Raw genomic sequence first — 26,912 nt, 5'->3', positions numbered from 1 at the left:
CTAATCTCCCCGATTTTAGATTAAAGTATGCAAGTTAGACTACAATTGAAATGAAAACCTTCTTAAAGTGCAGCGTTGTTACTAACGACCATGAAAAAAAAAATAGTTTCAATCATACACAATTTCGTTTACGTTTTGAGGCATTGCCATGACTGCAATTTTGTAAAAAGAGTACAAATAACGGCCCCGGCACTATGTATACGGAATTTGCACATTCTCTAGGCTATATGCATCTCTCCTCTGGGTAACCTTGGTTTCCTTCCGCAGTCCAAAAACATGCGTTCAGATTACTGGTAGTACCGCAATTGATTTTCAAGTAGCGTTGACCGACGAGCCTCTTATCCCATGGTCTAAGCATTGCTTTTTCTCTAATGATATATCACTAGTGATAATAATGTATCACTACCCACAGTGCAACTGTTTTAAAATGCGGTAAACTACTGTACTGTTTTAAACGTTCATAGCATCATCAAAGAGCTTATCCCGACGAATAAAATATATAGGCAATAAATAAGGAAGTACAAATTCAAAACCCATAATGGTCTAGGAGTTTTTCCAAGTACAGTCTGGGAGACTAGGATGTATAACTGCTCTGCTGACGACTATTTATCTGCTTGTTAAAATCATGATGAAAATCTAAGCAGCGATCGTATCTTCATTTTAACTATTTGGTAATGAAATAAGAAGCGTGTTGATTAGATTAATATGGCATGTATTACAATTTTTGTTTACTTTATTTTGGCTGTGTCATATTTTAGGCGACTATAAAAGAATATTTTTGGCGACTACTTTAAAGAATAATCTCATTCTTTTTCATACTATATATTAAGGACTGATTTTTTCCATTCTAGCATGGCAAGCACCACCTATCCCTCCCAAACAAAACTCCCAGTATTTTAACTGCAAAAACAGCGCTAACCCTGAAAACCGCGTCTGAACCTCCATTTCACGTCGGCTGGCTGTAATTTCGTCTTTTCCCCTTTAACACTCGGAAGCTGCAGTCTCCGGGCTGCGCATGCGCAAATTGACAGACGTTTTTAAACACGTACCGAGGAGCGTGGAACATGAGGGTGATAGGTGAGTTGGAGTGGGCCAGTGAAATGGGGGGACAATGGTAAAAAGAGTCTTTGGGAAGGAAGTAATAATAATAATAAAACAATACGAGATCTGGCGCGAAGTGTGTAATTTACTGGTGTTCCATCTGCATTAGAAAACTGGTATTTGAGGTTTACGATTCGCCCTTAACTGCATAGTGCGAGAGTGTTATTGTTTTTTTTTTCTTCGCAGCAATCTAAAATGGAGGAGCTCTGCTGTGGCAATGGACAGTTCTTGCGCTTATTCGTTTTAGAGATATACGTACGTTTAATTTTACTTATTGGACCGAAAGGACATTAAAAGACGTAAATATAAATAACTGACCAGGCAAATGCTTTATTTAATAGAGTTTAACGTGCCGGTCTGATGTAGTGTTTTTGTAACTAGTCGCGGGTTAAAACGAAGCGCGGTGGATGGTTCGCTCACTTGCGTCGTCGGCGCTTTTTAAGACGTTAGATCGCCGACATAATGGGGGTGAGCGATGTCTGTTGACCGTAGTCTGATCGAGGTATGATTCTAGAAAATGGAGGCGATTTTCTGCGGAGAAACGAGAAGGGGGAAGCGACTTTAACCGAGGGGGGGGGGGAGAAAAAAACCACAGCGCATATCGGGTTGGCCCAGTGACTAAACAACAAGGTAGGTCGAGGCCCGCTTTTCCAGTCATTTAAAAATCCGGCATGTGGGGAGAAATTCGATGTGAGGGGCGAGGGCGACTGCAGTGCGGCGCCGCATTTGTATACTTCGCACGCAGCAGTGACACCCAGGCTGGCCGGCTGGCTTTGGAAGAGCCAGTTAACCAGACGGACTGTTTCTACCTGTTTAATTTGCCTCGTTGTTTGTCGCAGGATGAAGAGTGACAGTTGACCTCCCGTCGCACCCGCCCATCCCAAATAAACAAATGTTTTTGTGGGAGATCTCAAAGCATTCGGACTCCACTGGCCGTCTACCTTACAGCTAGCTAATAAGCATTTTGCATCTAACGAGCGATCACAGCCAGGTGTGGGGGGGCGGCTAGGCCGCTTGCTCGGGAGTCGGGGGGGGGCTGGTGTTTGCTCGCCATGAATATGAGATCCACTGTGTTTGCCACTGCGGGATACAAGCTGGACACGGAGATAAACGACAAATCCCAGACGGGACCCGGCAACTCGGTCAGCATAAAGAGAGAGTGCGGCTTCGGGGACGAGCTCCACGACGTGCTGGGGGATATCAGGAACAGCGGCGAGCAGAAACCGCACGGCAAGTCCAGGAAACTCGGCCTCGGTCACGCCGGCAGAGCTGGTCGGACCCTAGCGGTAGGGGGACAGAACAAGCCTGGTGCCGCAGAGGGACAAGAGGAGAACTGGGTAAACGCAGGGACCCTGACAGTCCCGGCTAAACAGATGGGGGGCGAGGGCACCCCGGTGAAGAGTAAAACGCTGTTCGGACATAACAACAGTATGGACAAAATAGAAGTGACTGCGGCAAACGCTAACAATAGCTCTAGGGATGCTGGCACGGAGGGTGGCGACAGAGTTGCCGCCGCAGGACCTTTTAACATCTCTCCGCTGGAGCTCGGTTCGGAGGGAAAGTGGAGAAGCGTGAGGAAGAGCAGCAGCCACTCCCCCGCACAGGCCACCTGCCTCCGGCAGATTCTGCTGCTGCAGCTGGACCTGATTGAGCAGCAGCAGCAGCAGCTGCAGTCCAAGGACAAGGAAATAGATGAGCTGAAAGCGGACAAGGAGACGGTATGCAAAGAGTTAACTTAGAGATCTAAGGTGAAGCGTGTTTGCGGCATATGGCCGGTTGGAATGTTTAACATTAGACATGACCCCCCCCCCCATATATATATATATACACACACACACACACACAGCCATAATTTTGCGTGTGGAGTATGTTCTCATATTTGGTGTATTTTGATTTAAAGTGACGCTTTATATATTAAGATGAGACGGTCGTGATTTAGATGTAAACTTTTATTCAAATCTCAGCCTAATTTTATGAGCACATAATTATATATTTTTTGGAGATGCCCAACCTAATGGAATCGTGGAACCCTTAATTATGTATACTGAAAATAACGTTATTCCTCTGTATAGTTTGTCAAATTAACATTTCAGTCTAAATGAAGTAAGTTGTATGTACAGTATTTTTTATGGTTATCTTCTAGTATGTGGTTCTGGGTATTGTCTCATTCTTATGTAGAAATGTGTATTGTTTATTTAAAGGGGGATAGTAGCTTTCAAATGATTTACTCTAATGCATGGGCAGACTATACACAAAAAGTATATAGAAGATATAGTTTACTTGTTTGTATACAGCTGCTGGCACGGATTGAGCGCATGGAGCGCCGCTTGCAGCTGGTGAAAAAGGATTCACGTGACAAGCGCCTCTTCCAGCCTCTCGAACCCTGGACACCCGACAAGGATGATGACTTAGAGGGTATAGTTGGTGACAGTGCACCAGTATATACCCCGAAGACCCCGTCATTTGGCCGAGGTGGCAAAGGCCATAAAAGGTATCGACAGAAATGGTATGCCTCGCTTAAATGTGCAGATATTGTTACTATGTGCATAATTTATAATTTTTTTTTGTCTACTACAAAACTAGCAACATGTTAACAATTGTTTATTGAATAGCTACTGACTGGCAGGAAATTGTTCATATTAATTTTGGAATTTGTTGTGAATTATAGTGGTTATATTTAGCCATAGTAAGTGTAAATCACAATTTTTTAACAATGTTTTCTGCTTTATTTCTTATGCACCTGATAACTAGATGACTTAATTGAATACTTTGGCTTTTCATTTATAGGAAGTACTGTTTTCTGGAATCCAAGGCACAGAAGTCTCGGGGAAAATCAAAATTTTCACCCCAAAAGTTAGAGACTGAAGGCTTCCAAAGGGAGTTGCGCAGCAAAGAGACCCCAGAGAAGGTTGGGGTGGGACAACCTCCAAGTCCACCTCAGTCCAAAGAGTTACCACAAAGCTCTGCTCAGATGGAGGAACTTCCCTACATGTCCACTACAGAGATGTACCTGTGTCGCTGGCATCAGCCACCCCCCTCTCCTTTACGTGAACCCTCCCCCAAGAAGGAGGAAGTTGTGGCTAGTAAGTCCTTTACACAGTCATTGCAGTAGATGGTTATCGGTCGGCGTCTTCTTCATGAGCTCCTGTTTGGGACAGTGTTGCTGGATATTCACATAGATTCCGCCGGGTGTAGTTTGTGTAAAAGGTACAATATCGCATGATAATGTAACATGCAGTAACACTCCTTGTGTCCTGTGCTTAGTCCCGTCTTGGAGAGAAAATGCCATGATACCCCTGGAAAAAGAAGCAGTCTCTGACATCCCAGAGGTAATGGAAAGTGTTTCAGTAGCATAGGCTAAGCCTCTGTTCTGTGTGTAAGTGTTTCCAAGAATCAAGATGGGAAGCTTCTCTAGATGTACTCATGCACTTTTACGTATGTATGCATGCATGCAAACATCCATATTCTCCAACTGCTAGTCTCCTACAGAGATTTAGTGAGTCTGGAGCCTAATTGGAGGTTTCTGTTACATGTAATATTATTACTGGTTTCTGATGTCGAAAACGAAGTATCTGCTTGTTCTCGGCTATGCATGTTTCAGATATCAATGTCTGTGCCAATAGATGGTGGTCAGTTGCGGGAAAGTAAATCATGAAGCACTTTGTTAGGTCAGTCGTCCAATTCATGCTCCTCACACAAGATGCTAACCTAGATTAATGGTAGAAGGCAAATTTAATTCCAGAGGAAGGGTGGTCAGCAAAATTATCCAACCAATACTCACACTTGCATACTGCACATAATAAAAACAATGACTGTTATCGTGAACACAGTGTTTCAATGCCTGACTGTAGTTTTGTGTGTTAAAACTAATAAATGTAAAAAGAATGTGAGCATACTACCATTTCTGAATGTTAAGAAGAATGTAAACATTAGAACTAATTACAAATCATAACATGGAGGTTTGAGGAATTTTTAACCCAACAAGCTGGTTTAATTACTCATTACATTTGTGTCGTGAGGTATTCCAGTATTTGCCGTGGTCCCCTGCTCTCTAGAAAGGCAGAGCAGATGGTCATAGGTTCCCTGCATGCATGCACCTGAATATGGTATGTGTGCTCTCAAGGTCAATGCTGGTTATGTTTGTTTTGAAGACTGCTGATATAACCCACCAAAATCAGTGTTGTGTGAGACAGTGGATGCTGTTATATCCTAGGCCTGCACCAACAGAAAATGTTTATATTTTTTTGTATCTGAGATATAGAATGTATTGATACTTCTGTAAGGGCAAAAAGGTTTAACGAAAAGCACTAATGGTTTACTATCACAATTACCTACATTTAGGTTTAACAAGCTAACGTCATGTCTCATTATTTCATACCTTACTCTTTCATACATGTATTCGTTTGCTTTTGCATATTTCACTGCACATAACCATCCCACACCTATATGAAAACACGCCACATCACTTATTGCTTGACTTTCTCCTGCCACCCCCCTCCCTTTAATTACCATGCGTGTAAGTGTCGCTATTGCCACTTTACATTAAGTATACAGACTGAACATGTAATTTTCTTTGTGTCCCATGAAATGCATACTTTTTATATGAAACATTTTTGAAATGATTGAATATTTTTTTTGCAAGTCTGTCGTTCCAATTTTAATATATTTGTTCCTGGCAGCCTGTAAGGCTGCAAGTTTTGTGTGGTATCTTAAGAGATGACAGGGCAGCTCAGTGGGTATATTTGTAGCCTCACACCTCCAGGTTGTGGGGTCACATCCCCAGCTCCGTGTGTAGAGCGTTTGCCCAAGTGCAAGGTGAACATACAGGTTTTCCCCAAGTGCTCAGAATTGCTCTTTGTATTTTTACATCCTGCAGTAGTCTGGTATCCCTCCCAACCAGACTGTTGCTTGCCTTGTGCCCTGTGTTTTTTGGGATAGGTTCTAGGCTCGCTGTGAGTAAGCAGTTAATGAATGGGTTATTATATATCTGCATGCATATTTGTGATGATTAACGTCATAAACTTTTATAAGGAATTCAGTTGGATTAACTTTTAAGGGGAATGACTTGTTTGTTTGCATGGTGCTTTGGACACATTGAAATTGGTGCTTTCTTGACACCTAAACTAAATAAGCTAGTTATGACAAGACAGCTATACTAAAAACAGTTCAGCTTTGTGCTTCGTGAGGCTGGGTGACATGTTGAGGCTTGGTACTGAATAAGGCATGTACTCCGTGCGCTACACCCACAGCATTGAAAGTCGGTAGATTTGTATCAATTAAGTTGCATGCCATTTATCAGCTCACACAAACAGAACTGCATTATGCAGCTCACACCAATGCAATAGAATTTAGAATTTAAATGCAATAGATGCAATGCAATACCAATGCAATAGAATTTAAATTAACATTCTTTTGTTTAGTGGTGCTATTTAATCTTGTGCATGGTGGATTATTTCACATTTTGACCATTGCTGACCTTATCCTCAGTTTAATGTAAAGGATTGCAAGTACATCCAAAGGCAAATGTAGTGAGTCTCGAGGTGACAGTGCATAACTTAAGGATTTAACTCGCTCAGAACCCGTCCGTATTTGCCACCCAAGGTCTGTGCCTCTGACACATCCTTCTGTAAATGTAGAGTAGTGATGATAATTTTTAACTTTACTGCAAAGTGTGGTACCTGTTAGTACATGAGAAATAGTCTCTCTCTCTCTCTTCTCCCTCCCGCAAAATAGAATTTGGACGATGGTGTTTTTTTGAAACGACATGCGAAGCTGGAACTGGATGAAAAAAGAAGGAAAAGGTAATGACTGTTCTGAGACCGGTCCTCCTTTTACTGAACCGTTTCCCCCAAGTCCTTGTCCTTTATTAGATACAGTGCCTTTGCCTGTCTCATGCCCACATTCAGATGGGATATCCAGCGCATTCGTGAGCAGCGCATGTTCCAGCGGCTGCAGCAGCGCATGAACAAGAAGAAGGGCATCCAGGAGAGTGAACCAGAGGTGTCGTCCTTCTACCCCGATGCCGAAGATGGTATGCTTAAGTTTCATTTTTTTGACACTGCATTTTTCTGTTCATTAAACAAAATATATGCTTCTGTTTGGGATAATTGACTATTTGTCAGGGAGAGTATCACAAATTGCAAATTTAGGTTCTATTAAAGTTTTGTTCCTCTGTAGTCACCCTTGGTGAAATAATAATAAAAAATACTATTAGCTTTCACATTTAGATACTAGAGCGTTTCAGTTGACTTGTTCTTCAGTGGTCATTTAACTTTACAAATGAGCCATTGGTCAGTTTTATACAGTGTTCCAGAAGACTTGTAGTTTAGCTTGCCGTAGTCTGTTAGCAGTGTATTGCGAAGTTAAAATTGGAGTATATAAATTACCCCATATTGTTTTGAGTTTAAAATACCTTAATGAAAGTCTTTCATTTTGAGGATAAACAGAATATGGTGATTCCTCTGATCACTTTTGCAACCTTTGCTGGAAAGCTGCTGTTTGGACGATTTTGTTTTTGCACTGCCAAAAAGTACTGACAATTTCCATTTGTCTTTGAATGATTATAGTTAATCTTTAATACTTTAGATGAATGTTAGAAATTGCCTGGACAAATAAGAAAATGGACAGTTGTGTTTAAGTTATGGATACATCACTTATTATACAGCTTTTCAAACTCACACTGATGTCATGCTGGATGTGAGTTTTGTGCTTTTGGGTGCAATGCATTATGGTCCCTGTTATTTTGATGATTGTTTCTGTTGCGGTTTCCATTTGACAACATTTTAAAAGCACAATAAAGCAATTACAATACTGATAACTTTCAGCATTGATATTGGTTAATGGTGTCATCACAATTTATTTCTCCTCCGTCCTCAAGTGGAGTCACTACTGATCACACCTTTCCTGCCTGTGGTGGCGTTTGGACGACCGCTGCCCAAACTGACTCAACAGTAAGTCTAGTGCGCAGTGTTTTGCCCTTTTCAGCTTAACGTCACCTTTCCCCAACAATGCAGAGTAACTAATTAGGCTGAATGTTTAATGGAAAGGAAGAGTTCAGCTGACCAGCAGGTGTCCATTGTGTCAAGGGATGTGTGTGTGGGGGTGCATTTTCATATTCTCTCCTTAGTGGGGAAAACTAAACCCATGTTGAAGCCAACTTAATCCAAGAATTAAGCTTTTGTGTGTTTCAAACCAATTGGTCTGTAATGCCCTGTGAAATAAAGGAAATAATATGGAAATAATGATTGACTGTTTGTTTGTTGTGTAGGCTTCATGGCCCGAGGTTTGCTTGTTCATTTAACTGTCAGCCGTTTCACCCATAAACGGCGCTCGCAGTGAGATCTCTCCCTCTCTCCTAAAGGAACTTTGAACTTCCCTGGCTTGATGAACGTAGTCGCTGTCGCATCGAAATGCAGAAGAAACAGACTCCTCACAGAACTTGTCGGAAGTGAGGGACCTTCAAGCCAAGCAAGATTGAAATGGCGGCTAAAAATCTCACAGAACGAGATTCTTCTAAGAATGAACTGGAGTGTGCACAAAAGTACCCGCTGTCGTAGCATGTAACATGTCCTCTTTGGCATGTCCGTCCTTCAGAACAGATTTCCTCAAATATCGTGAGAATGGAGACTCTCAAAGGCAGGGTCCCAGGGAGGCGTTCCTGGCCTTCTGGTAGTTCTGGTTGAAAATGATACAGCAGCTACATTAAATATGGCACACATGTAACAATGGATTTGTGTTTGTTAAAAAATAAACTTACAATATTTGGTTTGTTACTCAATATCCCAGCATTGTTTATCTTTTTGTAATATGGTCTCTAAAAAGCTTAAGCCTCTTAACACCGAATTAAGCCTCCCGAAGTCGATCACCCTGCCTGATTATACAGTTAAACTTTAAACGGTGAGGGTGGCGTGAACTTAAGATGCCTGAAATTCCCCGTCCATTTTCGATTCATTGATGTACATGTTCACATCAATGTAGCACTAGTCATAAGTCCATGCAATACGAATGTACATGGAAATGCTTTGCAAAAAAGGATACCAAAAGTTCCACTAGTGTAGCAGTTGTGAAGGTTTTGCCTTACACCTGAAATGGGCTGTGATGTACGGCAGTGTTTGGCAGTCATGCATAAGCATATTGTACGTAACATCAGTGATATTTGGTATTTTGGGAATATAACGCGTAGTGTTTTTGTTTTACATTTATTATGAGTGTAGTAAATTTTAAAGGCAAGATTATAGCCCTAGGTTATAATGACCTTGCATCAATAAGCTATCAGCCTTAGTTGCTGTGATGTTCTTACTAACATTGCAAAAGTTTGATACTGATTGTGCTCCACAGGGGTCTTTAACATGGCGGTGAATGTCAGTGCGGAGCACCATCCACTAATGTACATGAGCGCGATATTTCCATTTCTAAAATGTAAATGTATACAACAGTAGCTGATGTTGGCGAAAATCCACAAAGGATGATGCTGTAATATACAGATATTCGCCACACAAGGGCCGCGTTTCCCCCCTTCATTTGGGCCTTTTTGTTAAGATTAAATATGCTAAATCTACAGAATTGGCTGGCAAAGATGGGCTGGCAAATGTATTTTTGTTGTGGAAAACCAGCAGAGGAAAACGTACATGAACCTGTCAGATTTGCTTTGATGATGACGTGAAATGTGTCAAGTTAACACAGTTATGATGCCGGTTACTCTGTAATGTATTAGCTGAGGTATCCTTCTCTGTGAAGTTGCTTAGAAAAATATGCCCCTCCCGATGGTCGGCAGCAATGTTGATAGCAAACATTAGTGTGTTCATTTCATCAGTTCATATTGTCTGCTGGTAGTCCTGAGAAACTGATTCATATCAAGGTTTATCATTTCTCACCTTTAGAAACCGTTTTTGTGGCTCATTACTGACTTTCATTTTTCATTTCATAAGCCTGTGTACTTCTTGTGTGTAACTTCTTTTGGGTGTGCCCCAAAACGAAACGGCTTTTCATCTTAAAGACTCTTCTAAAATCAAAAATATTGTAAGCTGAACACCTCTGCTATATTAAATTTCCCGCCTACAGTCTTGTAAATGGACGGTATTTTGTGACAAAGCAGTACCAGTGATGTTTGGGCCATTTAATAAGCACTGTTGAACTCTTCTTTTGTTCTCACTTAGCAATGCTTTCTGATATGTGCCTGGGTCACGTTGACACTATGTTTGTTAAATGCGTTGTGTTGTCATACTGCTTGACCATTGGAAACTGATGGATTGACCCCTGCAGTTCTACAGAAATCAAGTTAAATGTTTGAAGCGCAAAGTCAGTTCCTATGTACATAACCTCCTGAAACAAAATGCTGTATATCTGGAAAACATGCCTGTTATTTTTATATTATTTAAAGTTTGAGTGTTAAGTATGTTCAGTATTGATATTCTTTAAAAAAGAGCTTGTATGTTGATAAATTGACAAGTTTGTTTTGCAATAAAATACAAAAATTGAGAATGTATATCTTAGTTTAAATGGTTCCTCCTCTGAGCTCTTCTACATTATAACAGTTCTATTGTGGTACATATGCAATTTTATTATATTAGGGCCAACCTTCTATGCTTATTCGTATCTCTACTGACAGCTGGTGATTAGTCGACCACTGGTATTGGTTTTATATAAAGATTACTTCTGTAACCTGCGTAAACTGTATAAAATTTTTTGATAATATTCAGCAGCATAAAAATATAAATACATGAAAGTGTCCATTAAACTGGACAGACCATGTCACTTTAAGATGTAGCAAAATACTGATTTCTTTTAAAATACAGGTAAAGCTGTAAGGTAGGATCAGTACCATCAAAGAGAAACCTATACTGACAAAATAGCCATTGGTACTGACTGGATACTGAGTGCTTTTCTTAACAGTTGAAACCATTTGACTTAAAATGAAAAGGATTATCTAGAACTTATCATATACAATCTACTGACAACTGGTGATTAGTCGACTACTGCTTCAGCCAAGCTAAAGGTTTGATATTTACCAACTAGTGAGGACTATGCCTGAAATTGCAATTATAAGCACAATTATAATATGTTTAGCGATAAAGCTCAATGGGTAGTACCGTTCCCTCACATCTCCAGACCTGGAGGTTGAAATAAAATACAAAACATAAAATATTCATTAGATTTACAGATTACATCCACATGGTCTAAATCCAAATTAGCTAGGCATATTCAAGAGATTTATGTGACGTTGTGGTAGGTGACCTCAGGAACACGGATACCCCTACAGACACACCAGCCCAGCAGATCAGAACAGGTTCACAAAACAATTACAACTGAATTTACTAATTACAACTAATTTACTCTGTTGAATTAGAATCCCATCCAGTGTGTGCTATGCCTTGGCCCCAGTGCTGTATGTGAAAAGGGTGAGAGAAGGATGGATTGATAAGGTTTTAAAAGGATGTCATGGTGAACTAATGGTAGTAGGGGTGTAAATCAGGATGTCTATTATGATTGCTAAGGGAATCTATATCGCGATTAATTTAATCCATTGTTTTTATTATCTAAATTGAAACCCTTTTTTTGTCAATGAAAAAAACACATATATTACCATGACAAATTAATGACACACTATTAATGAAATACAAGGAAAGTTAATTCCCAGAACATTTATTTTATTGTCATTATTAAACAAGGAGAACACGCCAGTGTAAAACTGTCAAAAAGATAACTAATGAACTGTACAGAAAAAAAACATTAAAACATTAAAGGAATCGTTAGTTGATTTGGGGGGAGAGGGCTGCCGAAGCAGATTAGCAGAATAACGTTACATCGTTATTAAATGCTGTGAAAAACGAAAAAATAATCTACGGGCCATGTCGCAGGCAGAAACTTTAAGACCTCCTCTAGTGGTGAATGAGCCCACTAAATTCCTCGTCCTCCACTACGGAAAATGGCTGATCGTCCAACGCAACCCATCCATCCATCCATCCATCCATCCGTTTTCTGAAACAGCTTGTACTATCCAGGGTTCCGGAGTCTATCCAATGCAGTCTTTTCCATTATTTTACAGCACTCGCCTATTTAGTTCTAGTGCTGCTAACTTTGATGTCAGCCGGCAACATCAGAGTTTTGACACATCAGGCCGATGCCGACATTGTGTTTTTTTAACGGATATCGACCAATACCGATATGATAACCAATATGTCACACATTTTTAAGACTAGCATTACGTTTACTCTGCTACCTACCTACCTCAGGGTCTTGCAAAAATGACGACTTTTTTGTGCTACAATACAGAGGCGTTTCCCAATAGCGTCTTAGCTCAAAGATCAAGCAGCGTCTCCTTCGTGAATATCAGCCATCCTACGTTTTGGAAAATCACTAGCCAGCGCGGCTAGTTTGCGCTTCTACCTGAGCAGCATGTGAACGCAAGACCAAGCAAACCGGAAGTAGAGGAATCATTATTCCACCCCAAATCGCCACATTAAAAAATGACTCGTTATGATATTTACACCTCCACTGGTAAGCACTTTTCATGGAAAACACTTTAAAGAATTCGTGCGCGGTGAGACAGGGACTTTCTGAAAATAAAACGAGGCTTCGGTTTGCAACGTGTCTCATGTGTTTACACAATATTTTGATGAAGATGATGGAGCTTGCACTTCCACCACCGCCATCTCGTCTTGCACTTCCGCCACCTCCACCTTTACTTGCACTTCCTCCACCTTTACTTGCACTTCCGCCACCTCCATCTCGTCTTGCACTTCCACCACCTCCATCTCGTCTTGCACTTCCACCACCCCCATCTCGTCTTGCACTTCCACCACCCCCATCTCGTCTTGCACTTCCGTCACCTCCACCTTTACTTGCACTTCCGCTACCTCCACCTTTACTTGCACTTCCGCCACCTCCATCTCGTCTTGCACTTCCACCACCCCCATCTCGTCTTGCACTTCCGCCACCTCCACCTCGTCTTGCACTTCCGCCACCTCCCTGTTCCTTGGACTTGCCGGCTGGAATCGTCTCAAATATACCTGGATTCCGATGTCAGGGACGAAATCAGTATATCACTGCTTAAACGGAGGACAGTTGATCTTCCAGACCGCTCGGACTCATTAAGAAAACGCTCTTTCGCTTCTAGGTTCACATTTCGCGCGTCCAACCTGCGTGGGATTCTTTTTCGCCTTAGGCTACAGCAGCCGTATGAGGTAATTGGCGCGATTCAGCATGCCAGAAGAAATCATTGCCGATCACCGTATTTCAAACGGAAACTGCAGCGGAATTCACAAGTAAAACCCCGCTAGCCTGTTACAACCTCAATCTTTTAAAACCTCCACTGTTGAGGGGGACAATATATGCCTTCCCCTCCTTTTGAATAATCAGGTGGCAGTTGAATCTAGCTACTGTATAGCAGTTTTTCTCCCGTGTGACATGCCTAAGGACACGGCTGCTTTATGTGGCGATGGCAGTTCCAAAATTGTATTTATAATTGACGGATGGTAGGTTCCATCCAGCTGTCAGTCCATGATGTACCTAAACTAGTCCCAGACTTTCCCTTTCACTTCTCACACCAGTGCTAACTTATTGGACCTCGATCTTTTTACCACTTGGATTCTCCCTCTGCCATTTTAACCATCAGCTCACTGTGGCAGCAGTACGCAGCCCTATTGGAGGGGCTAGGCTGTCTCCCTGCATTTAATCATCAGCCCCTACTTAATTCATCTGTCACCCCACTAATTCAGCCTTGCATCAGGTATCAGTGGCCCTTCCTGACCGTGTTACTGCTGAGCTGCGCCACCTGCTGGGGGGAAGTAATATTGAGCCAGTTAATACTTCTCCATCGATCTCAAAAATTGCCATAGCTACAAAGAAATGTGAAAGCCTGCGTTTCAGCATTGACCTCCAGGCTGTAAACAAGGCTGTCATTCCCGACACATACTTCATTGGTTAAACTTACCTCCTACTTTCATGGCTTGATTATACTTACAAAACTGGACCTTCATTAGGGCTATCTGCAGATTCCTCTCCAACTTGACACTCTTGTAATGCACGCTGGGGTGTTTCAGTACACAAAGGTCCTGTTTGGGCTTAGATCTGCTGCCAGCTGTTTCAGAAGGTTATTCTTCACTGGTATACCTGGGGTGGACATCTATCTGGATAATATTGTTGTCCATGGACCTGTAGCTATCAACCATGAAGGGCACCTCCACAGAGTGTTTGAGGTGTTAACTAAACACCACCTCACACTTACCAAAAATGTCACTGACCTCTTTGCGCAAAGGGGAATTCCTCCACCTATCACAACAGATAATGGGCCCCGATTTGTGCAGAGTTTCTGGCAGAGCGAGGTATCTGTCACATGCACACAGCTGAATATCACCAGCAGGTCAACGGTGGAGTGGAGCATCTTAATCGGACCCTTAAATATGGCATCAGAGCTCACTTAGTTGAAGGTCACCCTTTTTCAGCAGCGTTCCTCCATACACTGTTCCATTACAGAGCCACCAAGCGCACTGGCTGCTTGATTGCTAATGATGTTGGGCAGTGAATTGTAACTTTATTTCGATAAATTTATACTTTGTTTCAAAAGACACATTTGAGCAGTTTCATTGCTTCAACGCATAACATTTGCTCATCTTTTACAAGTTTATTTTTGAATCAAAAATTATTTAGAAATTTTATACCTAAAAAAAATCAGAAATATTTTAGATACTTGTGGAAATGCACAAAAAAAATGTAACATGTTGAACAGTTTCTGAAAGCTTACTTTTGCCCATTGTTGAGAAAGATCTGAAAACTCATTAGATAAAAGAAGCTTAAAAGAGCAGCACTAGGTAACAGTCTGAACCTGTACCGAGACCCCATGGGATATATAGCACTTATTACAACTAAACACAGGTGCAAGCTAAATATGTATAACCTAGAAGGCAAAAGTCACACCTGAGCTAATTATCGATGCCTATTAAAGTGCATGCATGCACTAACCCGTACATTTTCTGAATGTATTGGCTTTTGGTACTAAATGTGTTACCTTGTGCTTGGGGAACAGAATAATTTCCAAAATTAATACATGTTTTCCAAAAAATTAATACAACTTAATTGTATTGTATTACAAATTAATAATTAGATTTCAAATTACATAACAATCCTTATGATGGCGACATGGTGGTGCCTCACACCTCTGGGACCCGGGTTCGAGTCTCCGCCTGGGTCACATGTGTGTGGAGTTTGCATGTTCTCCCCATGTCGCCGTGGAGTTTCCTCTGGGTACTCCGGTTTCCCCCCACAGTCCAAAAACATGCTGAGGCTAATTGGAGTTGCTAAATTGCCCGTAGGTGTGCATGTGTGAGTGAATGGTGTGTGAGTATGCCCTGCGATGGGCTGGCCCCCCCATCCTGGGTTGTTCCCTGCCTCGTGCCCATTGCTTCCGGGATAGGCTCCGGACCCCCCGCGACCCAGTAGGATAAGCGGTTTGGACAATGGATGGCTATACAGCATTTAAAATGCTGGCCCTTACTATTCATGCTTTTGATGAATGCATGATTATGATTGCTTTGAAAAGCAAACGAATGAAAGACTCACAGAAGTGTGACCGATTTTTACTCTATTCCTCTACACATGGCTGTGACTCATAGGTCCTACTTCAAGTCTTTGCCGAGAAGGAGACAGATTGCATTTCACTCGCAGTACTTCAATCCTAAAGAAATATGAACACCAGCAGCATTAACAAAAAAAGACAAAGCAATTAGGACAAGAATCCTCATTTCTCTTGTTTTAATAACACATTGTTTCTATGCTCTGTTTACAAGGAGTAAAAACAAGTGTTGAGGGCAAAAAGAGGCATAAACAATGAATAACAGAAGAAGGACCAGAGACGCCATGACTCAAAATGAAAAGGCCGGGTAAACATTACCCTCCCTTATTACTACCAACCTCCTTTTTCATAAAGAGGTACGTGTCATGGTGTTCTGGAACTTCTTGCCATATTAGTATGTTGCATTTCACAGAGAAAGAGATCTAATGCATGAAAACAAGAAATACAATCCAATGTCATTTTAAAATGCAATTCAGAAACACAAGAAGGAGAATTCGGAGTTAAAACACAAGTCTAATCAAAGGGGAAAAAAAAATGTAATGGAAAAATTAATGTTTTTAAAAGATTGCTCTTTATCACCCTCATTTCATTTTTCTTTTTGTCATGTTCTAAAAACGATTACTAATAATGAAGAGAAAAATCTTTGGAAGAAGTAGAAGTACTTAAAAAAAAAAACTACAGTATATGGAGATGCCACTACCCAGCTTTGTATTTATTATTTATTCATTTAATTATTGTGTTTTTGAGTTTTTTTTTAATTATTTAGCATTTTACTATGTTTTCTAAGAGGTAGATCAACAAAACAATTACATGATCACAGGGATGGAGGGATTGTGGGAAGGGGAGTCAATGGCTGAGGTGATCTGTGTCAAAGGGAGCAGAGTAAAACAGAGTATGGTTTCAGAGGTATAGTGAATTTCTATGTTCACATCAGGAGTTACATATTATTATCTTTCACTGAGTGATTTTTATGTTCATCCAGTGCAAAACTTAAAAACTATGGTGGTAAATGGACACTTTCACCACTATGTGACAGACTGAACCCGTTTCAAGACATGGAACATAATTTATTAGAAAGTGTTGCTTCTCAATCATGAATGCTCCACTCGCCCCTCATATCTGCCAAAGCATGAGCCACCAGGACCAAGTCCTCCAACCGTGCCTTTCACCCGGACCGCTCCTCATCCCTCCCTCACCATTTCAACCTTTGCCTTTTCTTTTTACAGTCTCAACTTTGAGCCAGAGAGATAATAAAAGTAGGGAAAAAAAAGGGAAAATGAGAGAAAGAAATTAAAATATACTTGCACCAATGATTTTTTTCTGGATGAGTAACAATCATATGGCTAAGTCTTGAGGTAGCATTCCTAGTTATATGTGAGGTTAATATTTTGTAGCACCTACGACTCCATGTGAAATTTTAAAATCACAGTGAATATATTTTATACGAAATATACTATACCCTGCTTTTCCATGCTAGTTTGACCTAGCATATTGTACAGTACATGAGATGAAATGTGTCAGACGTGGAAGAGGGAGATTAAATGCAATAAACTGCAGCTGATTATTACTTGATTGCCACTAAAAAAACAAGAAGTATGAGACAGCCTATTGATGGTACTTCCATGTACTGAATAAGGGCATATTTTTGAAGAATCGTATATTGTAGTAGAAGAGAACTTTCCCCATGTAGGAGTCCATGTGTTTTCAATACAATAGCAGTATTTTTTGAACATCTCAGTGATGACAAGTAACTGTACTAACTGCTGAGAAATGAATCAATGCTTCTTACATGCTTTTGTTCATATATGGCCAAACAACCTTCTCCTGTCATTTAAAATTACAATTTGGCACAGTCATCACAATCATCATGAGTGTATTTTATTTTGATAAGCTCAAGAGACATACTATTAAAACATGTATGACAACTACTTTCTCCAGGCAAGCTATGGGAAAAATACATAAAATTGCCATTAAAATAATGAATGGAAGTGAGTAAAAATTACAAATAAGGCCAGATGAAGAGGGTGTAGAACTTAGTAGTCATCTAGTCTTTCATTCTAAAACAACTCAGGCTCAAAAGTTCAATGATTTTAGAATCCACTTTTCCATAGTACAAAAACGTCTTTTCTTTTAAAGGTGAAGGTGAGAACAAGGAGGGCTGAGTTAGAGGTCTATAGAGGAACAGGGATAGAAAGAATGTTTCATTTCATCTAGTGGACAGCAGTAGGAGAGAGAAATATACTTCTAAATTCTGGATAAAGCAAATGAAACATTTGATCCATTTAACCTACTTTATAATGGGCAAGACCACAATTTCTGCGATTGGCCAATCTCAATATAAGAATTACTTCAAAGAGGCCACAATGTGACAATTCTTTATATCGATTTTCATAAAGCAATAATGCCAGCAGTACAGAAGATGGCACCACTGCTAACCTGTGTGCATCTCTGTCACTACCTATCTCCCTCAGACATTGGTTACCACAAGTAAATCTAACAACATACTTTATATCCCCAAATCACTGCAATAAGTGACTATTCCTCCTTCATCTTTTCACTCGTTTTATACCAGAAAAAAAAATTTTCCTTGTATTTGCATCACTAAAATTTCCGCAGTACATATATATATATTTTGTGAAATACTAAATAACCAGATGTCATGTCCAAAAAAAGCTTGCTGTTCAACATGGAACAATAAAAAAGAAAAAAGAAAATAAAATGAAAAAAGACTGCAGTCCAAACTGTGTGTGCATGAGTCTTTTAGTTTTTTTTTTTGTTTTTTTTTTTTTTTTGAACAGAGCACTATGGTTTTCAAGAGAACCCCTAATTTTTATTTGACTGAGGAATTCTGTGACATCTTAAAAGATCTGGCGGCATTTTGAAGCCCTTGCAACCCTGATGGCAGTAAGTATATCCCAGTGTACAAACTCCAGAAGAAATCCATTGTACAACATTAGATACTGAAAAGGCTGTAGGCATGAGACCAAAATAACAAGGGCCTTGTGTGTGTGTGTCTGACAGGTATGACGGTTCAAATAATGCCGAAACACTGCAATATCACACTCAGAATTCCTTTCTTTCAAATAATAAAAACCCCAAAAGTATGTTGCTGCCTCTTAACAGAATGGAAGCACAAACGGCAGAATAGATCTTTAGTTACTGAGAATAAGTGAGCATTTGCCGACGATGGAATACTGTAATAGCCTGGAAAAGGTACAATCGTTCAGGTTGGTAAAATATCCTTTCACATCTTGCCTTTTTATGTCTTTTTATATTTTTAATTTTCTTTTTCTAAATCTTTAAAAAATACAAAACCTTTTCTTTTAGCTGCTCTTTTACATATGTACATATTAAACCTAGTTATCTCATTTGAACTCATTCATTTCTCATGTTTGTTTAGGTGCCTCCATTTTAAAACTTTTAAACATTCTCTGTTCATAATAAAAATTGCTTAAAAAGATTAAAAGAATAAACTGAGGCTAAAGGTTCTCTTTCTAATTCTCTGCCCCCATCCCAATAATCCCACTTAAAACCATTTTATTTATTAATTACAAAAAATGAAAACATGCACACAGACCCACACATGCACACAAACAGCACAATCAATGAGGAGGACAAAGTTTTATCAGCATTCTATAAATATTCACATTCAAAAAGACTTTAAACATATTATTCGATACAAAAGAGAACACTTGTCTTTAAGGTCTATATCAATGTTTGTTTTTTTATGATGGACAAATCTGTAATGCCCTGTGGGACATGTGACATAAGAATACCTCAAAAGTTGGGTGCCGAAAATATTATTCCATAAGCTCACGGCAATGGTGGAAACGTTAGCCATTGGTTCAATTCATGATTCTACAAGTTGGCAGAATTAAATTATCAAGATTATCTCAGATCAGCTGATACATTGAACTGCTTTATTAATGCTATATGATGTGAGACCACAAGAAAGCCAATCACATTCCAGTGTTCCAGTCATGAGCCAATTGTTTTTTTTGGGGGGAAACCAAGTAAAGCCATTTATCTAAAGGTTTTTTCACATCTCTTGTTTTTGATCTTAACTTTAACCATATCGTAATTTTAGGGTAATTAGAGAAACGATAGCTTGATGATAAAAATTGTTACTATATTACTCTTATGAGAGTAAAAATATATTGCAAACATGACTATTATGCTGCTGCTTAGCTCAAAGAATAACTGATCGCCATAAGCAACTCTGCTCCCCATTGATAACTGTACTCAAAGCATACTTCAGCTAGAACCAGAGATAACCCCAAAAATTGTAATGTGAATGTCTGTTGTCACTCATTCCACCTCAATATCTTTTGTTACTGGTATTTGGATTAGTACAATCCCAGGATTATTCTCATTAAATGAAAAAAAAAAAACATAAAAAATCTAAAAAAAAAAAAAACCCTTAAAAAAATAAAAATATTCAAGACTATCAGCTTTATATAAAACACCAGCAAGCAAAAAATGGTACAGACAAACACTGAGGTAACAATACCCTGAGGTAGGTTTTTCATATTTAATCTTTTATATTTTAAGTGATAACTCCAATTTTTCCCCTTATAGGAGTTCACTAGTAGAGCTTCGGTGACCTGGGAGAGTAAGGGTACAACCACTTCCACAGAAATCTTGTAATACTCTAATCAGAAGCAAACAGGGGAAATTACAAGTGCTTCAGAGTAGATATTTTCCATTCTCAGCGTGGCACTGGTCACATGACTGAGGCAGATTTTAGGTCAGTCAGCTGAGAACATTTGTACACTACGCAATCAAACGATATTTCATGCATTCTTCCAAAATCAATAAGAAAAGCAACGGAGGCACAGGAATCTCTTACTTCAAAAAGTCATACTAGTGCCCCTCATCTGCAAATGAATTTAACCCATTTTTTCCTTTTTCTATAAGAGATGAATGTCGTTAACGTACGTGACCCAGTACCCCACTGCGCAGTGCTCTCTAAATGACACTGAGGTTCATCACACTGCTTGAACACGCTGCTGCAAACAGTGTTCCCATTTCTCTCCCATTTCCACCTCACTACACACTGCATTTTCTCAACAAAGTTTATCTTCATCTTATATATATATAGTCTTATATATATATATATATATGTGTGTATATATATATATATATACATATATACACATGTATGTATATATACATAAATATATACATATACAGTATATATATATATAATATTTAAAAACCACCTTTAAAATCAAGACTGACTGGAAACGAATGTCTGCTGACATAGTAGAAGCAGCCACATTGTGTATTTGCGATGGAGATAGCAAACCACCCATAAGATGCATCCTGCCCACGACACAAAGTGTGTCAACTCAATCAGCACCTGCTGCCTTTAAGCGGCCCCATGTAAGCCGTCACACTGAGGGTGCTTGTCTTATTCTTATTCTTATTTCACGGCATTCCAAAGTCTCCCTTTGTGTGCCTGCTATCTCCCTGTGCTCCAACATGGCTTTCTGCTACTTCTCTTCATTTCCAGTCACTCTCTGGCCTAGCATCAGGTCTTTCATTTTCTCCATTTAATTTCCGTATGATTCTCCTCTCTTACTCCCTCTCTCTGGCATGCATCCTCCCTGTCTCCACCTGGGTTGTTGTTGCGCTTCTCTATTTCTGTGCCTACAGATGCAGGGCAGGGAAATGGCACGATCTCTTACTTTCTCCGGGCAGGCTGGGGACCCTGTGCCAGTCCCTGGGGAACGCCAAGCTCAGACGAAGGCGCTGGGTGTGGCCCCTGGCCACCCCCCATGCCCCCTTTCTGCTGCTGCTGCTTTACTTGCATTAGAATATCCCTGATCTTCCTCTGTGCCAGCTGTGGATCACAGGTCGAAATAGTCAATTCAATGGAAATAGTCAATTCAAGCATCATGAATTTAAATCCCTATTATTAGATAAAATTGTATAACTGGTATAAAACTAAGTTTGTCTGTATCTCATGAGTAGCGTGAAATGGATAACATCTTATCTATGAGAAAGGATCCTGCTAGGGAATTAGCATCTTAGGACGGTGGATCTCACCTGGCTTGCATAGAAGTGTCCAATGATCTTGACAATGACCTGATCATTCTCGTCAGGGGTCTGTTCGCGTGGGACCACCACCTCTGCTGCTGTCAGATTCTGCAACTCATTCACCTACAGTGGAAAATCAATGGAAAATGACACAGCAAGGTTCAGCTGTCAATAACATTACTTTCACGTCAGGAACACATTTTATGCTGTACAGTAATAGTCGCTGGCCTTTGATGTTAAAGGTTAAGTTGCAGATTATTAGCCAGGGGGTTAAAAATAAAGGACGGCAGAGGAGCTCAGTGGGCAGCACTTGTCTCACACCTCCCAGGCTGAGGGTTTGAATCTCTGCCTCTGTCCAGCAGTGATATTTCCACAGACCTTTTTACATTATGGGTACCATTTTTCAGGTCCCCACAAAGATCTGTGAATGCAATCGAAAAACTAAAAATCTTATATGGTTAAGGTTAGGGCTGCGTAGGGGTTAAGGTTGTCATGTTGGGATTAGAGTTTTCCCCACAGAAACAAATGAAGAGTCCCCACAAAGATATAATTACAAACCTGTGTGTGTGTATGATCGCATGAGGTGGTGTTTGTGGTGAGTTGAAGAAGAATTAATTCAATATTTTTTATACTTAACTAACTCTACTTTGGTGATTTAGGGTTACACAGCAAGCCCATGAAAAGTATTAAAAAGTTATTCAAAATGGAATCATAATTTGTAAATTATGATTCCATATACACAGTTATGTTTGGTGATTCTATGCAAATTGCTACATTAAAAACAAGGATACCTCAATATATATTACTCACAGGTCATAATTTATTGGTAGGGATGCACCAAAACCTATACTAGTCTGATACCGTGCTCATGTCCTCACACTAGTCCTTGTGACAATGTGTCTGTGCCTATAACTGACACCATCTAATGACATATCAGTGATTTCATAAACCAGCAAAGATATGGGACAATATGTCTGCGATGCGAAGTTAACAACGAGATCCAAAGCATAACAAACTCAAATTGTAATCTATTAAACCATCTTTAAGAGGAGGTGCAAAATCAGGTTCATGAAATCCACTAATCTATTTAAGCATCTAAAAACTAAATACAAGAAAGTACATGACAAAATTACCAGCAGCATATAAATTGTGCAATAAATTTATGTAAACACTGCTAGTGTATGTGGCGTGTATATGGTGCCCTCATGTAGTGTGGATTTCCTCCTGTTTTCCACAGTGGATCCAGTAGCATACAGCTAAGATAACTGTGGTATCTAAATTGCTGTTAGTGTATGAGAGTGTAGGTACAGTGTGATGGACTGGCATCTCCTCAAGGGTGCATCGCAGTCATGAGTCCCATGCTGCGGGAGATAAGCTCCAGGAATCTTTGACCAGGATCAGATGGATGGATGAATAATCAAATTTAGATGAGAAATCACTCGATGATGAGATGCACGGGGGGGCATGCCTTGTTCACACTCAATGGGAATAAGTGCAGGTCTGTCTATTTACAGAATACTCCTACTGTAGATCATTGATGCGAAATGTACAGTGGCCTGAAATCATGTATAGAGAAACTTTGTGAGATAAAAATCTCGCTAAACTGTGCCATAGTAGTGTACCAATGTACTAAATTTTAGTCTGCTTTAAAATAATTCAATACTTAAAATTAGGGGATGAACGTAGCGTTTGGGGTATGGGTCAGGCCACTGTCCAGCCACCAACCGGAGATGAAGCTCTTACTGTTTTGCCGCCTTTTCCGATGACACGCCCGGCGGCTGTGGCAGCCACTTTGATGTGGGTCTCCAGCTTCACCTCCTCCTTAGGGCCAAAGAAATTTTCCTCTTTCAACTTCCCATAGATCCTGCCCTGGGCCTGCATAGAAAAACAGGATGCATAAAATACATACAAAATATGAAAGTATGAAAAAAAATATTGTAAATATGGGAACAGCAGTAGGGATAATATATTCATTGTACCTTAAACTGAGCCTCCGGGGGTCCAGTCACTATGACCATCCGCATTTTAGAGTCCGGAGCCTCTGCTGGAGCAATCTAGGGATGATTTATTAATGCATGTTTAGGTCAAGCCAAAATGCCAAACTCTCAGCCTTATCATGATCTCTTGATGACATTTTTCACATTGCATGCGTTTTAATGAATTCTGTTTTCAGAGGACTGTTTTTCTGTGTCTGTGAATACTTTGGGAAAATCACCTTCATTAACCAATCATGCTGACATGGCTACATAGTATAAACAAATACCAACACTAAAGGTATCATTACTGTACACAGCATCTCGTTTCCTTAACAATAAAAAAAGCCTCCACTTGTGCTGCGAAGGACAAAATAAATTAACAAGTGGGATAATTACTTTTACATTTTTAAATGGTAGGAGATTATATAAATCATGCAGGCACAGCACAATTCTATCATGCTGATGCTTGCAGTGTACTTTATTCCCATACTTCATTTTCATTCTCATACTTCATCTTCATTCCCATACTTCATTTTTCACCACTTGTAGTTCTCTTACTTCCAGTCAGTCATGCCAATGTCAGGCTGCAAAAATACTTACTTCCATTTCTGATCTCCATTTGCAGTTTTTATACGGAGTATATAAAATTCCACTGCAATATAAAAAGAGCTAACTGGTGATGACTACGTAGCTGCACGTTTTCACTGAGACGCACATAAGCCTTCTCTGGAGGCTGCTGAATGTAACTGAGAAAAGTTCACCCACTGTGACATGGAAGTAGATGCAACATCCATCCATCTGTGTTCAACCACTGATCTAGTACAGATCTGCAGGGAAGCTGAAGGCCATCCTCGGCAGTGAGGACACTGGTGAGAGTGCATGCTATATGGACAATTTATAGACACCAATTTGCCTGAGCGCACGTTTTTAGACTCTGCATTGTACAAGCCGTAAGCAGAAATGGATATCCTGCAGAACTTGACAACAGCAATTGAGGATATCATCCTTAGATTTTAAAGCAGAGAAATAAATGCAAAATTGTGTCATTTAAATGTCTTTAAAAATTGTTTATTATTTAAAATTGTTAGCCAGGCTAACTTTACGTTTTATTACTATATTTTATGCATACAGCATATTGATAATAAATGTTACAAGACAGGTGATTAATTCGGAGAAGCTGCTGTCCTTTTCCATGTGGGAGATCAACCACCAGTTGCATAGGCTGCCCCCTACTGGTGAAACAGCGAGCTACAAATGGGGATATCCCTCTTATCGAGTGTTGAAAGCACATTAACTTGATGTTTACTTCAATGTTGAATAAATGCTGCCATGTAAGACCCTGGACATGAAACTGCTATGCAATTTGTTTTATAACTGGTATGTGTATTTTTTTTCATCAATTTCATAGTATTTATGGACAGTTTATGAATTTGTGGATAACTGTAAAATATAGAAACGCTGAATAATACTGACAAAATGCATGAGATTTAATAGTAATAAGGGAAATCTCTCAAATTTTGTATTTTTTTTTAATCAGGATTAAAATCAGGTTTTTTATTCATTCATTCCAAAATGCACAATTTCTTCTGCTTCAACTATTCTATTGTAGATTTCGTAGAATGTTCTGGATAACTACTATAATGCATGACGCGCTTTCTGTAATGCTTTAGTTTATAGACAAAGACCCTTGCACTCTCCTGTTGGGTTTCCTGATACAATCCATAAGTTACTGTCCACTGAACAAGTCAAAGTGGTCAGTTTGCTTAGTACAGACTCGCCATCTTTCATCGTTGAGATTTGGTTCTCGTGTTGTTGATTATATTTCCCACTTGTTCCCACCATTGTCTCATCTGTCCAAAACTAAATAAAAATTTGCAACAATCTTTTGGATTTTCATGTAAAGCGGCATAGTAGCTCTGTTTACTGTACTGTGGCCTCACATCTCCAGGGCGTTTGCTTCTTGCCCCCAGCTTTGCAGGCATTGTTTGCATTTCATAGGTTTCCCTCCCACAGTCCCAGATCATGTGGATGGGTGCCTGAATATCAGAGCGTGCCCTGTGATGGACTGGCATTCTCTCCGGGGTGTTCCCTGCCCTGTGGCTGAATACGCGATTACGTAAGACTGACATTTTCCTCCTTGGAATCCTCTCACAGCCATTCTTGCTCCTTGTCTTTCCATGTGGCAGGGTGATTAACTGACATTAGCCACTTTAAGAGAGTCTACAGAATTACAGCCTGCAACTGAGTGATTCTTTGAGATCTCGCATCTGCAATGGCTTTTTCTGGACACTCCTGGGAAAAGCAACAACCATGATTACATTCTTGTTTTCTACCCGAGCGTCTGTGGACCTGAAGGTCAAAGCCTTTCCAGCCTCCAGAGCAACGGCAACGTTTTCAAAAGTCCTCAGAAATATCTTTAAAATTCTGCACAATCCACTTCCACAACGGAATGTTGCCCCACAACCTAGTCCAGGATAAAAGTTTGGATGATGGATGGATGAATGGAAGCAGCACTGTTGTGAATAAGAACAGTAAGCTCCCCTCCTCAGGAAATAGGTTTATCTCTCTGGTTTATCCCATTAATTGGAACATCTGCTTCAAATTTCCCCCTAAATACAAGGTGTTACAGGATCACATGTATTCCCACAAGACAAATAAGCTTTGTATCTGTGATTGTCATGAAAAAATAATCTGTTTAATCTGTTAAAATCTGGGCCAAGTGTCCATGATAAGATTCCACTGATTCAAACCCCACAATCCAATTTAGAAGGAAATTGGCCAAAAAAACTACACAGATGCTACAAAGTGATACATTGTATTTTATCTCTCATTTAAGTTCTAGTTCCTTAGCAATTTCACATGTGTGTTTACACTCATGAACTTTGGACTCTGGACTTTTTCCCTGCAGAGAATGTTTCTACAGAACAGTTCCAGGTTGTAGTCACAACACCCCAGTTTCACTGACTCCACTTAACAGGCATCAAACTTCACAGAAGTTGTTTGCATTGATAGTTGTACTAAGAGTTTAAATATAGACAGAGCCCCATGGAGCCACCTTTTGTCCAAAGCTCACCTTGCTGGAGTGAAGTACCTCCAGCTTTAGCATTAACCTTTTGTAATGTCCCAAATTTAGTAAAAGATTCTAATAAAATGTCAGTTTGGCACCAAAAATCATATTTTTTCCATCAGCTCTAATGTTGATTTTCATTAGTAGCTCTGTCCAG

General features: G+C 39.9%; 2 protein-coding genes and 1 long non-coding RNA gene across 7 annotated transcripts in view; 1 reads left to right on the top strand and 2 right to left on the bottom strand.

The window, feature by feature from the left end:
* Positions 1-997: 997 nt before the first annotated feature.
* On the top strand, positions 998-10,585 carry msl1a (MSL complex subunit 1a). 5 transcript variants are annotated; one of them, XM_049015719.1, is made up of 10 exons: positions 1,055-1,077; positions 1,288-1,731; positions 1,941-2,819; positions 3,396-3,607; positions 3,889-4,184; positions 4,366-4,430; positions 6,835-6,902; positions 7,008-7,132; positions 7,979-8,051; positions 8,462-10,585. In XM_049015719.1, the coding sequence occupies exons 3-10, from the start codon at positions 2,154-2,156 to the stop codon at positions 8,550-8,552; spliced, it is 1,596 nt and encodes a 531-aa protein (XP_048871676.1). In that variant the 5' UTR covers positions 1,055-1,077; positions 1,288-1,731; positions 1,941-2,153; the 3' UTR covers positions 8,553-10,585. The 5 variants fall into 5 exon arrangements, with proteins under 5 accessions (XP_048871675.1, XP_048871676.1, XP_048871677.1 ...); XM_049015718.1 differs by lacking the exon at positions 1,288-1,731 and having other exon boundaries at positions 998-1,077; XM_049015720.1 differs by lacking the exon at positions 1,055-1,077 and having other exon boundaries at positions 1,084-1,356.
* A 1,145-nt stretch (positions 10,586-11,730) lies between these two features.
* LOC125743078 (uncharacterized) lies at positions 11,731-14,353 on the bottom strand. Its single transcript, XR_007398274.1, has 2 exons — positions 12,957-14,353; positions 11,731-12,800 (listed from the first exon to the last, which is right to left on the bottom strand). It is a non-coding gene; the product is annotated as an uncharacterized LOC125743078 (long non-coding RNA).
* A 6,541-nt stretch (positions 14,354-20,894) lies between these two features.
* Positions 20,895-26,912, bottom strand: part of igf2bp1 (insulin-like growth factor 2 mRNA binding protein 1) — a 44,913-nt gene continuing 38,895 nt past the window's right edge. Inside the window, exons 12-15 of the mRNA XM_049015716.1 lie at positions 23,692-23,766; positions 23,456-23,587; positions 21,722-21,835; positions 20,895-21,515 (exon numbers count right to left, since the gene is read on the bottom strand). Coding sequence (XP_048871673.1) covers positions 21,357-21,515; positions 21,722-21,835; positions 23,456-23,587; positions 23,692-23,766 — 480 coding nt within the window. The 3' untranslated portion in view covers positions 20,895-21,356. The remainder of the gene's footprint in view (positions 21,516-21,721; positions 21,836-23,455; positions 23,588-23,691; positions 23,767-26,912) is intronic.

The sequence above is a fragment of the Brienomyrus brachyistius genome, chromosome 5, assembly GCF_023856365.1.
Source record: "Brienomyrus brachyistius isolate T26 chromosome 5, BBRACH_0.4, whole genome shotgun sequence".
Classification (NCBI taxonomy): Eukaryota; Metazoa; Chordata; class Actinopteri; order Osteoglossiformes; family Mormyridae; genus Brienomyrus; species Brienomyrus brachyistius.
This window is presented reverse-complemented; position numbering and strand designations above follow the sequence as displayed.

Coding starts and splice junctions, on each gene's coding strand:
- msl1a (XM_049015718.1), top strand. CDS start 2,154: ATGAATATGAGATCCACTGTGTTTGCCACTGCGGGATACAAGCTGGAC. Junction 3,608..3,888: donor AAAAGGTATCGACAGAAATG/GTATGCCTCGCT, acceptor TTTCATTTATAG/GAAGTACTGTTTTCTGGAAT. Junction 6,903..7,007: donor GATGAAAAAAGAAGGAAAAG/GTAATGACTGTT, acceptor GCCCACATTCAG/ATGGGATATCCAGCGCATTC.